We start from the raw sequence: 13798 nt of genomic DNA on the forward strand, positions 1-13798 counted from the left end.
TTTATTACCCGTAGATTTGTGGGTCCGAACTCACAGATACTCTATGAATACGTCCACACAAGTAGTCCCATAAAATAATTATATGACGAATTGGCACGACCTAACGATTTGTCCCAAGCCCTTTCTATTTCTTTAATTCCTTTAGTAATTACTACAACTGCATCAATAAAGTCATAACCCTGTAATGTGTGTTAATTTGTGATATTTTAATTTTTTTTCAATATTATTTGCTACCTTTTCAATAAATGATCCTCAACAATTAAACCAAATTTTAATATTTAAATCAATTCCTTAAATGGACAATTAGGGGGACAAAGGAGTATAAATTAAAGACAAAATTATCAATTAATAAAAAATTAATATTTATTTAATTCGTTGAATATAAAGGTATCTATTGTTTATTTTTAAGTAAACCAATTTATTGGGTATTGCTAAAAATAAACTAATATGTTTTTTATAATTTTCTTCAAATCGTCTTTGCAAGTCAATTAATTAGGAATAAAGAATAGGTGATTTAATTTAAGCAATTATACACCTAATAGGAGGGTTTTATTTAAAGCAAATAATAAGTGGATTTATTTTCGACAGATTAAACAAAGATTGATTTATTATTAACTATGTGTTAAACGCTTTTAGTATATTGGTGTAATGCAAGGAAGACTTAGAATATAGAAAAGAAAACAAGAATAAAAGTTGTGCATCTAGTTTCAAGTAAACTATTCATATAACACTTGCTACATTTTTCTTTTTTATTTGTTTTAAATATACTTTCTAAATTACTATATATGTCATCAAGTAACTTATAATAGCCATGTTTACCCTTATTTTATTCATATTTTATATCTCATTAACTCTTACACTTTTATCATTTTTTAAAGACAACAATGATATTTTGCTATCAACCAATCATTTTCTTAATACCTGTATCAGGCTAAAATAGTGCAACACTACTTCGTAATTTTGAAACAGAGGGAGTATTTCTTTTTTCCTATGTTTCACTATACTTTCTATATTTGACTTTTTACACAATTTAATACGTTATTTGATCATCTCTATATTGAACTATACAAGTCTAAAAATTATAAAAAGTTAATATTACGAAAGTATACGATTAAATTTTTCAAATAAGATCCCACTTAATTATATATTTTTTACACATTAATCGCAGTATATAAAATAAACTTGAACGAAAAAAACTGTCAATAAAGAGTATTTTAGAATAGAGTAATTACGAATATCTCATGAAATTGCTACAATAGTCCACATCAAGAGTACCCATCAATCACCCCTCATTTTCCTTACCTCCAATCCCAAAATGACTCACAACACCAAACACATTTTCACTCAACTCCTACACTTCATTCCATCCCTTCTCCTTTCCCTAACCATCCCATCCCCAGTCAGCGCAAGCCTTGGGTGCTCAAACTGCGGCACAATGAAAGTCCCATTCCCGCTCAGCACATCGCCCAACTGCGGGCACCAATCGTACAAGATTCGGTGCACGCAAGGCGCGTTATGGTTCGATGCGCTAAATAGTTCCTCATATGTGATCACCTCTATTATGCCGCACATTCAAGAGCTCATTATTCGGCCCCAAAGCTTTATGAAAAATACTTGTATTAATACTGATTTTCATGCTGGGGGAATTTGGCTTGATGAAAATCTTCCTTTTAATATTAGTAGTAAAAATACTGTTATTAAAATTAATTGTACAACTCTTGCTTATATTTCGGCTATGAATTGTTCTTCTTCTAGTATTTGTTACAGGCATGTATATTATCCCTTCTCTTTTCAACTTTTTTTTGAACAAATTAACAACGATTTCTTTGATTGACCATTTCTAATTTGATCAGCCTATTATGATCTTTTAGTTTAATTAAGCAGAAAGACGTCTCTCTTAAAAGACCGACTGTTTTTTATTTTTGTAAATCTAGACTATACTCCCTCTGTTCGATCCATTCAATATGCATCAATTTTTATTTTGAGTTAGTTTTATATATTTAACATTATTTTCTTATTTGAAAATATCCTGTTAAAAAAATATAATTTGAACCGCACTTTTAAATTTTCTTTTAATGTCATCTAGACAATTTATTCATACTCTTTATTGAATATCGTATTTTCACAACTTTTCACTTTCCTTAAAAATGATTATTTTTTCTCTTTGATACATTATCATTGTGATTGAAGGAGTAAATGTCAATTTTTGGGTCTCTTTTGGCAAATGACTGTTGACCGGTTGTTTAACCAAATTGAAGTATTAGTTAATTTACTACTTGTTAATCTAGCTTTTCAAATTAGATTTTATACAAATGTTTGGTAAAATTATTTGTTAGTAGTTTATTAAAAAAAAGCAAATAAAAAAGCTACTATGAGTTTTTTTATTATGACTTAAAAATCTGCATTTTCAGTTTACTTAAATATTATAAACCAATTTATTGCTTTCTAATTAATTAAAAAGTCGAAAACCAATCGAAAATCCAACAAAAAGGTTGATTCACCAAATACCCAATTATGACTTTTAGTTAACTCTCAAATACATATTTATTACTCTCCCATTCTCTAATGTTCTTTCCATTCGAACTATTCCACCTTAATATAAGGGAGAGAGAAATTTGATTAATGTTTTTGAGACATTTTTAGAAGATAAAATATATTCATGTGGGATGTTGTTAGATTCATATTAATATATACTTTTTATTTATGTATTTTTTTATTATTTTTTATTATGTGTATTTAGAAATATTGAGATATAAAATTTACTTTGAAAACTGTGCAAAAAGTAAATGAGAATAACAAAAAAGAACGGATTTTTAATATTAAGTTTAACATCATTGAAATATCTATTTATAAATAATTCTTAATTTATGTCAAACATAAATTTTCTTATAAACTATTTTTTTTTCTAAAATATTTATTTTTAAAATTATTTTTAATTAATACTACATCTTTCTCTCTTAATTTAAACTACATTCTATTTTAATAGATCCCATTGACATATAACATATACTAAGTAATTCAATATTGAGGCCCCTAATATTTCGAGACATTGTGCGGTCGAACCTATTGAACATACTCAAAACCCCATATCCATTGATTTTGTATTATTTTTTTTCGCCAATGGTCTCACTCTTATTTTTTTTAGTTCAGATATATAAAAGAAAAGCATGATGTAGGATCAAGATGTGGAAAAACCCATATATGTTGCTCATTTACCGGTGGGGGATCTCAAAATGATCACAATATTAAATTAACACCAGAGAAATGTGCATCTTTTACAAGCTTCGTAGATCTACCGTTGGATAATGTATTGCCAGTCAGTAAATGGCCTGATCCTGGTGTTGCAATCCAGTGGGTGCTTCCTACGGAACCAGCGTGTTCCTCGGCTTTGGATTGCAAAAAATTGCCTAAGTCATCATGTTTACTTGATATTTCTAGTGGACATAAGAGGTGCCTTTGTATTAGAAATTATCGGTGGGACCCAGTTAATGGCGTTTGTGCAAGTAAGTATATTTCAATACAAAATTTTCAAATTAAACGGTTTTACGATGACACTATATTTATTAGACTGACCTAATGTATACGTATTGTTTTAAAATGAGCATTTATACATAACAAAGTAATTAATCAATTGCAATTTTAAAGTGATCAATCAAACAAATGGAATTATATAGGCTCATTTCATGGTGAGACAGTCTCATACAAAATTTGTTATGTTTCTTTTGCTTCTGAGAATTATGGATTAGTTTAGTGGTTGAAGATTTTTTTCTTTCATTTTTGTAATAGATTGAAAATTTTCTCTACTTAGCCTATCCTCAAATGAAAAAAGAATTGTATTTCCTTGTTGAATAACACATGCTTTTTTTGACCATCCAACTACCCCCGTGTATAGGGCCAAATTTAAAATACTAGTTTTTGATGTCATAATCATCATGTACAGTATATTTTTCTCATAAGTTTACAAAGGGATGAAAGACGGAAGTCATACCCTTAAAAGAGGATATGTAACCAAACAGTCCCTCGACTCAATATACTCTTATTTATGTATATATTTGAGCCACGAGATTGTTATGCGTAGCTCAAGATATTTCCTTTTAACATTTCTAAAAAAAATTCTTCTAAAGAATGAATAATCTACATCAGCATATTCTTCTAAAGCAACATTTAACTCATATAACTCTCAGATATTCATTTATTGATTACTACGATTTTAAAAAATTTGGTGTATTGCAGAGCCGAAGTGTGTCACCAACAAATGTCGGAAAGAAAGAAAACGAAAACAAATTGTTCATGGTTTAATATACACCGGAGCTACATTCGCATTTATATCATCTTTGGCAGTCCTAATATACATGCAGCTGGAACGAATCAAGAGACATGCGCGCGAGCAATTAGTTCAAGAGCGCCAACAAATCTTAAATGCAAACAACTCAAGTGGAAGATCGGCTAAGCTTTTCTCAGCAAAAGAAGTAAAAGCAGCTACCAACAATTTCTCAAGAGACACCGTCCTTGGTTCGGGAGGATTTGGAGAGGTTTACATGGGAAAATTACATGATGGCACTCTGATTGCTGTAAAAAGGGCTAAATACGGGAGCACAAAAGGTGTAGATCAAGTCTTAAATGAAGTTCGAGTTCTATGCCAAGTGAATCATCGATGTTTGGTTAGGCTACTTGGATGTTGTGTCGAAATGGAAGATCCTGTTCTAGTGTACGAGTACATCCCAAATGGTACACTTTACGATCACTTACATGGCTCGATTCCTAATGATGCTACGAATAGATCCTTGAGTTGGCATCGAAGATTAGTAATTGCACATCAAATAGCTGAAGGCCTTGCATATCTTCATTTTTCAGCCATTCCTCCTATTATACATCGAGATATTAAAACAAGCAACATCTTACTCAACGAGAATCTAAATGTAAAAATCTCGGATTTTGGACTATCAAGGCTAATAGATGTTGAGGCGACACATATGACAACTTGCGCTCAAGGAACGTTAGGATATCTTGATCCTCAATATTATCGTGACATGCAACTAACAGATAAGAGCGATGTTTATAGCTTTGGCGTTGTTTTGCTAGAGTTGCTTACCGGAAAGAAAGCTATAGATTTTAGTCGAGAGGTAGAGTGTGTAAGTCTTGCTACATACATGAGGAAAACATCAAAAAGACATATATTGATTGAAGCAATTGATCCATTACTAAAGGAAAGGGCTAGTAAATTGGAATTGGAAACTATGAAAACTATAGGAAATCTTGCCATTGCATGTTTGGATGATAATAGGCATAATCGTCCTTCCATGAAAGAAATTGCCGAGGAGTTAGAGTATATGATTCACCTTAATGAAGACAAGACTCCTAAATCATAAATCTTTATATAGAAGTTAGTTTTGTGTAGTTTTTTTCATACTACATGTAGATTTTTGGTGTTTTTGTTATCGGGTGTAAGGCTGGAGAATCGAACCCTTATTACAAAGATGAAATGAAATGAAAAAAAAAATCTTTGAATAACTCATGATTCTCTATGGATTTTTAGTGTTATAGATCGTATTACTTAGAGGTTGTTTGGTTGACACTTGACACTATCACACTAACTAGTATAGTTATCTGAATCTCGTAAGAAAGGCCAAAAATTAATTGTGTTCGGTTAACAATTAACATACGAATTTAAAATTCTAAGGAAAGTTAATTCTACGACTTGTAATTGCAATTTTTAATACCTATGTCAATTGGTAACTAGAAATTCATGTCAATTGCAATTTCATTGTGCTACCAAACCCAAAAAAATCAGCTTTCAAGAAATTTTACGAGAAAAATTATTTCCTTGAAAAAAATTATAGTGATATTTTGCACCATTTTGACTTTTTAACTTTTTAAAATAATTTTTAATCTCAAATGAATATATGTCTAATTGTTTATGTATTAGAAACTAATCAATTGAAATCTTATTACGTTTATTTCTTATAATATAAACTTTTTTAAAAACATTACTTGATTATAAATTGAGAAATTTAGATTGAAAATTTAATTTTAAAAGTGCATAAATAAATTGGGGCAAGTATTAATTAAGATTAATGCATTTCTTAATTATAAATAAACTAAGGAAAATAGGAAATCATGAGAATTGTACTTGTTAAGTTGTTATGCTCCTTGACCCTTGTATCATACATAGATCAAAGTAAGATTATTTCTCTGCTTTCAAGAAAGATGTACTTGAAATATTCGTATATATATATCGAGTTAATGGGAAAGTTAAACGCTTTGGATCTTGAATAACATGCATGCAAATTCGTAGCGATCTTACAATATCAAATGTAAAGTGGGTCCACTATCCTTGATATGCAAAATTTAATATTATATTTTTGTCCAAATATGAAATATGATATATTAGAAAATATCATTATTATAGAGAAAGACAGAAAGTAATCTCTATTCTAAAATTTCTAGAAAAGCCTTTAAGTGTTTCACAAATAGTTGTTAGTTGAAATTGTGACTGTTTTTATTAGCTTTTAAGCTAACTAGCTGGATAAGCTAGTTGTATATGATATTTGATAATATTAAGTATTGTTGCTGATTATTTATTAGAAAAAAGTGGGTTACTAAAACAAACACCAGTAAAAAAAACCAACCAAAATAGCTTTAATTTTCATTTTAGCTTAAAAACAATTTAAACTTTTTTTTTAAAAAAGTTATTATAATTTTTTTACCATTAACAAACCAAGAAAATTTGAAACTAATAATTATTTTTAACAAAAGAAATAAAAAAAAGTTCCCGGTAAACTTAATTCCAAAAATAATTGTCTTCATGTCCGAGCCTAAGGTCAGGTATATTTGCAGTTACTAATAGCAAACAAAAAAATTGGTCAAAATTGTTTGTTTGCAGTTATTAACTGCGAACACAAAATAAATAATGTCATAACGTTAGATGAGACAAAAAAAATAGAAATTATATTTGTTTGCAGTTAGCGCTCCCTTTTTTCCGTCCCATCCAACGTTATGACATTGTCTCTCTGCGAACAAATAATTTTGACTTTTTTGACCAATTTTTTTGTCCGCTGTTAGTAATTGCGAACATACCTGACTTTAGACTCAGACATAAAGACGCTTATTTTTTTGAATTAAGTTTCCCGAAACTTATTTTTTTGTCTTTTTTGTTGAAATTACCTATTTATTTCAAATTTTCACAAACCAAAAGGCAAAAATAACAATACAAAAGTCTATTACCAAACAAGTACACCCACACTATTCAAGTTCAAAGCTAGTGAATTTGATTAAGAGATAATTACATTAATTAGTGTTCTAACCAAAAAAACTTTCAATATATTGGGCATAAAAATTTTTTAATAACAATACTCAAACCAAAGAACTTGTTTATTTTAGTTTTTCTCTAAACTAAAAATTTAAAATAAAAAATCAGTAAAAAGTAATTTTCACTTTTTAGTTGTCAGTTTTCAAAATAATCATATTTCTAATAAATTTTACTATTTTTAATCTATTATTAAACTCATAATTTAAAAAAAAAAAAGCAGAAAATCACAATAATACTAAATAAATATAAACGAACCAAGAGATAGTTTTTTTTTTTTTTTTTTTTTTTCAAGATGAACCAAGAGATAGCTTAAAGCAAACGTTGATGGAAATCTTGTTTTTTTTTTTTTTTTTTTTTTTTTTGTTTAATGCATACATGGTACTATTTTGATGTGATTAACCACATTGAAGCGAGAGATAACATTTTGAAAGTTACAACTTGGAATCCTCGGATAATAAATTATGCATTTGATGAAGAGTTGGACATATACAACTGGCATGGGTTATATCTTAATGTTGATGTAAATCAATTAAACATCAAATATATTATGTTGAGGATACATGTAATAATGCCCATGTCTAGAATGATTTTGCAAATCTCTATGTCCTCCTTTTTCGTTTGAAGTCACCTTGTGTCCTTACAATGGGCAAATTTTTTTTGTATTTTTAACTTTGGTTTCATATTATAATAGACTATATTAAAATAACTAATTAAATTGTATGTAATAATGCCCGTGACTTCTTGTCATATAGTCTTCTGATATCATGTAATTTGATGTGTGCCAAAACAGTCTTCAATACAACTACAACAACACAACATTTCGTTACCCAAATGTCATTAAGTAGTTCTCACCTAAGGTGGGAGCTCGGGGGGTCAAATGTACAAAATTTTACTTTTGTAAGTGATAATAATACTAACTAAGAGGTTATTTCAATTAACTATTAATAGTAAACATCATATGCAGTTCACACAAATAAAAAATGCACAAGACAATTACCAATAGTCATCACTAATTAGTGTATAGTTGCTCACATCCGATCTCCAAAACCCCACGCACATAGGAGCCATTTTACGGCAATGTGAATGGAATGGTAATGAATGAGTCACCAACTCACCATACATCTCTTGAAATGGTATTGAATGAGTCACCAACTCACCATACATCTCTTGAAAAAAAAAACTCACATGTAATCCCACATCAAAAACTTAAAAAGAAGTTGATTGACATATAAGCTCGATGGGGCTACTTCATCAAAATTTGTATACAATCAACTCTCCTCTCTTTTATAGGTCTTATCATGTATACAACCCAATAACAAAGTTATCAACATCCTCATACATTGGGTTAAGAGCTATTCTTGTGACACACAGTCTCTCCATGACAGGACCGCAAATGAGGAGCATATATTCTCATAATATGTATGAGATAGACTTTTTAACCCATGTATGAAGCGTGTCTCTCGGAAAGATTGTCTCATACAACAATTTGTGTGCATAGGAGGTTTCGACTGCACAGGGCCCTGAAATATTAGGGGCCTCAATATTAAATTACTTTGTATATGTTAGGTGTTTAAAGATACAAAATTGTTAAAAAATATCATAATTTTTAAAATTGCATAGGATCTTCATAGAATTTGTCAATTTTTTGCTCTGCCCCTGTAATTGTGGGGGTTAAAAACTTTACTTCATGTAGCTTCTTCATCCTAATCAACCAAAAAACTAGATATCTAATCACTTTGCTAGTTCAAATAAAAACATGCCCAACAAAAATCCTATCCTTGTTCCACAAATGCACTACCAATACAACAACTAAAGCAATGCAAAATCACAAACATATACTACTCATAACACTACTACTACATTACCTTACAAGAAAGGCCATACCTTCAATTACATGCCCAAAATGTGGCAAAATCCCTGTCCCATACCCATTAAGCACATCAGAAACCTGCGGTGATCAGCTCTATAAAGTTCGGTGCACAGCCGGCACACTATGGTTCGACACCCTTAATAAATCATCATATATTATTACATCGATTGCACCAAACACCCAACGGCTAGTCCTCCGCCCACAAGGGTTCTACAAGACCCGTTGCACGAACATAGATCTTCAATCGGGTGGCATATGGCTTAACCAAACCTTACCCTTTACTATTACTGACAGTATAACTGTCCTAAAGTTTAATTGCACGGATTCTACTGTCAACTTATCGTCTATGGACTGCACGAAAACTAGTCCGTGCTATAGTTATATGAATCGGAGTATAGAGTTAAATGCTCGGTGCAAGGGTCTAAATTGTTGCTCTTATACAACTGGTGGGTCTAAAACAGCTTATAGAATTGATGTTTCTCAGAGTGGTTGTACATCATTTGAGAGTTTTGTTGGGTTGAATCATTTGTCGAGTCCTGTACGAGGTTGGCCTAAGGCTGGGATCCAAATTCAGTGGGAAAAACCTCGCGAGCCTAGGTGCGTGTTTCCGTTGGATTGCAAAGGTTTGGTGAATGCTACATGCTTGCCTGATCCTGCTATGAAAGGGTACAAGAGGTGCTTTTGCAATAAGGGATTTGTGTGGGATCCAATCAATGGAATGTGTGATAGTAAGTATCTAAAATTTGATATTTCAAAATCACAAATTCTTGTATGAGACGGTCTCACCGTGAGACGTATCTCATACTTGGGTTAAATAGTCTAATAATAAAATCTTTTAGCATAATGAACCTTTAGTATGGACTCGTCTCACGATGAGACGGTCTCATACAAAAGGGGTTGTTTCAATATATACAAATTTTTAATGAGATGGTTTTGATGAGATCATCTCTATTGGGCTGGCCCATGTACATTTAGTGTGTTTAAATAATCGCTTACAATTGGAAAGTGATTAATTACATAAATGGGCTAATTATATGGGTTTATCTCATGGTGAGACAATCTCATAAAAAACGAGCTGCTCAAAATATGTGTTTATAAGTATTTTAATAATTGTCCAATTCGATGGAGCTAAAGATATATAGTTTTTTTTTTGTCTCGGATTACGATGGAGTATATTGAATTGGTCATTAAAGCATGTGAACACTTCTTATTTATGTGCAAGGCCGGCTCTTTACAAGAGTAGTATGAGCAACGGCTCAAGGCCACATTATTTTTAAGTGCCTAATTTTTTTGATATATTTAATTTTTATTTATGTATATTAAAAAAGAGCTAGAATATTATTACATAGATGAAAAAAATTAATATAATAAATAACAATAATTTTCCATAATTAGTATCAATCGTGAACTTGTTAATGACTAGTTATTTGTTTTTAGGTTATTGGTTGGTGGATATAATTTAGAATTTTTTCACCGATAAAGATTGTGTCTAATTAATTCAGTAATGATAAATTTATTGTATTTTCTAGGTTAATCAATAAAAGTAGTAGTTTGTCAAATGTCACTTAAAAAAAAACATAATAAAATTAGTAGTTTGTCAAATGGCACTTAATAAAATTAGTAGTTTGTCAAATGTCACTTAAAAAAAAAGATTGTATTAGAGCAGTTGGAGACGCCATATCCATGTCTTAGAACACTGATAACCTCTTAGTTTACCTTTTAGTGTCCTTAACTTCTTGCTTTTATCGTTTCCTTTCTATTAGTTCTTTGTCTTCTTTTTGTAGTGGTCCTTCTTTTATCTTTATAGGCCTTTAATTTATCTTTCACGTGTTGTTACGTCTCTTTATCTTCCTCGAGCCGAGGGACTCCTTTGGCCGCGCTCTCCTTTATGGGTATGAGTTGACGTCGTCTTTCCCTCCCCATACCCTGGCCTTAGTTTTCTATGATCGGGATATACCGGATAAGATGATGATGATATTGTTTCAAAAAAATTCCAAAATGGCCCTGTTTATGTGGAGTTATATTCAATCAAAAACAATACGTTTGTCATGACAAATAAGAATAAAGTTGCATTGCGTTGATTAGATATAGGATTTCCTGAATCAGTTATCTTTAAGTCCTTATTAGATACTTAGACGGTTACACCCGTTTTAAAAGTTCTTACTTGAAAATCATGTATCGATATAGTCGTTGAAAGTTTTTCCTTTCATCCTTTTGTACGTAGAAAATTCAAACCAACATACTTTGTGCACTTGATTATGCATTTTACGTCATGTTCTTAATCGGTACTAAATACTGGAAATGATAATGAAAAGTTTGTATAATTTTGGTACAAATATCTCTTGACAAGTTTAATGGTGATGTTTATTTTTCTTCAACAATCACATTTTCTTTACAAATTCATGTCAATGTATTACCATTTGAAAATGTGGTGCTAGAAAATAATGAAAAATTGTGAAAAAAAAACGTTTTGTATAATCATACTTTCATTTACCATGGAATAACATGATACATTTACATATCATTCTTTTTCTTACCGTTTAATACCGATTATCAAATGAGCTGTTAAATTCATTATTCATTACAAATCATGAACTTTTACCACCTCACATTGTTATTGCAGTTAAAAAGTGTAAAGGAAGAAAAAAATGTGCTCATCACATAGACCATAAGAAACTATATCAAGGTACACATTCAAGCCCTAAGAATGCATCCACTCCCTTTATGTATCTTCCATTTACTAGTGTGCTCAATACCATGTTGTATTCAGGCTTAACATTCTCAATATCTGCCATGGTGATTGTTATAATCTTTTTTGCACTCGTACATCAACACAAACAACACATCAAAAGAGAAGCTCATCGAAAACTAGTAAAGCAACGCGAAGACATACTGAATGCCAACAACCATGGAAAATCGGCTAAACTCTTCTCCGGAAAAGAAATAAAGAAAGCAACAAACAACTTCTCTAAGGAAAATCTTATTGGTATTGGCGGATTTGGAGAAGTCTACAAAGGTAACTTAGACGATGGAACCTTAGCAGCGATAAAAAAGGCAAAGAATGGAAATGCGCTAGGAATGGATCAAGTCTTAAATGAGGTTTGTATTCTATGCCAAGTAAATCATCGGAGTTTAGTCCGACTACTAGGATGTTGTCTCGACCTTGATCAACCAGTTTTGGTTTACGAATATGTTTCTAATGGAACACTTTTTGAGCACCTACATGGACGCTTCTCTAATGAATATGGGACTCTAACTTGGCATAGGAGACTTTTAATTGCAAAACAAACAGCACAAGGTTTATCTTATCTCCATTTTTCGGCTGTTCCACCTATTTTTCATCGCGATATAAAATCAAGCAACATACTATTAGACGAAAATCTTAATGCTAAAGTTTCCGATTTTGGCCTTTCGAGGCTTATTGACCCTGAGGCTACACATATTTCTACTTGTGCACAAGGCACATTAGGATATCTTGATCCGGATTACTATCAGAATTATCAACTGACAGACAAAAGTGATGTTTATAGTTTCGGGGTAGTTTTATTAGAGTTACTTACTTCTATGAAAGCTATAGATTTTAATAGAGAAGATGATGTCAATCTTGCAATATATGCAAGTAAACTATCAAATCAAGATAGATTGTTGGATGTTGTTGATTTAGGACTTAAAACACAAGCTAATGAATTAGAGTTAGAGACTATGACAGCATTTGGGCTTCTTGCTGTTGCATGTGTGGAGGAACAAAGGAAGAATAGGCCTTCAATGAGACAAGTCACTGAAGAACTTGAATATATTATTAGCATTATTGCTAAAAATGGAAAGCTTTCTTCTCTACCTTAATGCTTTCTTATTATAGGTGCTGAGAATCAAGTTTTGTCTCAGTTGAAGAGCAAGTAGTATTTTTCAGAAAAAGTCCTCAATTGAACTCGCACATGTACGTCTTCCCCTTTTCTGAGCCTAGCCTGTAATAAAAGAATTATAGGCTTTGCTATTTTAGTGTGGTGGCTTGTATTACATCTACAATTGATTTGAACTAAAATATATTTATGAAACTTTTATTTTATTTATGTTTTTATTTATGTAATGTTTTTAGACTCTGATAGTAATAGATAGTTGATACTTCTTATGTTTCTCTTATTTTGCTTCATTTTTTTATAATGAATTGTCTCTTACAATTTACATCACGTATACATTTAACTCTCTTTTATTATCATTCACACAATTCAATTTCTCAATTTATTTGTTACTAAATATCAATTTTTTTTTCAAAAATAAGTCACTTTCACTTTGATGTTAATTCAAGGAGAAGGAGGAGTAGCAATCTTGTCTTAGTTGTGTTGAACAATTTTGGGCACAAAACTATTGAAGCGTTTGAGAGTATTGGCAGGTTCGTCTTGTAAAATTGAGATTATGTGCGAATTTCATATTTGGCAAAAACTAGCAATGCACTTGGTGCGTTTGTTAACAAGAGTAATATTATATTTAAAAGTGTAAATTAGGAAATAAAATAAAAAATAAAAATAGTATAATATATTTTATGGTGTGATTTGGTGATAATTGCAAATCTTATGCTATATTAGGTAATATAATTAAACTATGTATAGTTTAAAAGTTTA

The 13798-nt window shown here is 30.8% G+C and overlaps 2 protein-coding genes across 2 annotated transcripts; both read left to right on the forward strand.

Moving 5' to 3' along the window:
• Positions 1-1303: 1303 nt before the first annotated feature.
• Positions 1304-5369, forward strand: LOC130800002 (wall-associated receptor kinase-like 20). The gene is made up of 3 exons (XM_057663327.1): positions 1304-1767; positions 3151-3503; positions 4234-5369. The coding sequence occupies exons 1-3, from the start codon at positions 1316-1318 to the stop codon at positions 5367-5369; spliced, it is 1941 nt and encodes a 646-aa protein (XP_057519310.1). The 5' UTR covers positions 1304-1315.
• A 3757-nt stretch (positions 5370-9126) lies between these two features.
• LOC130799216 (wall-associated receptor kinase-like 20) lies at positions 9127-13022 on the forward strand. Its single transcript, XM_057662324.1, has 2 exons — positions 9127-9907; positions 11950-13022. Exons 1-2 carry the CDS (start codon positions 9127-9129, stop codon positions 13020-13022), a joined length of 1854 nt encoding a protein of 617 aa, XP_057518307.1.
• The last annotated feature ends 776 nt before the right edge of the window (positions 13023-13798 follow it).

This window comes from Amaranthus tricolor, chromosome 14, assembly GCF_026212465.1.
Source record: "Amaranthus tricolor cultivar Red isolate AtriRed21 chromosome 14, ASM2621246v1, whole genome shotgun sequence".
Classification (NCBI taxonomy): Eukaryota; Viridiplantae; Streptophyta; class Magnoliopsida; order Caryophyllales; family Amaranthaceae; genus Amaranthus; species Amaranthus tricolor.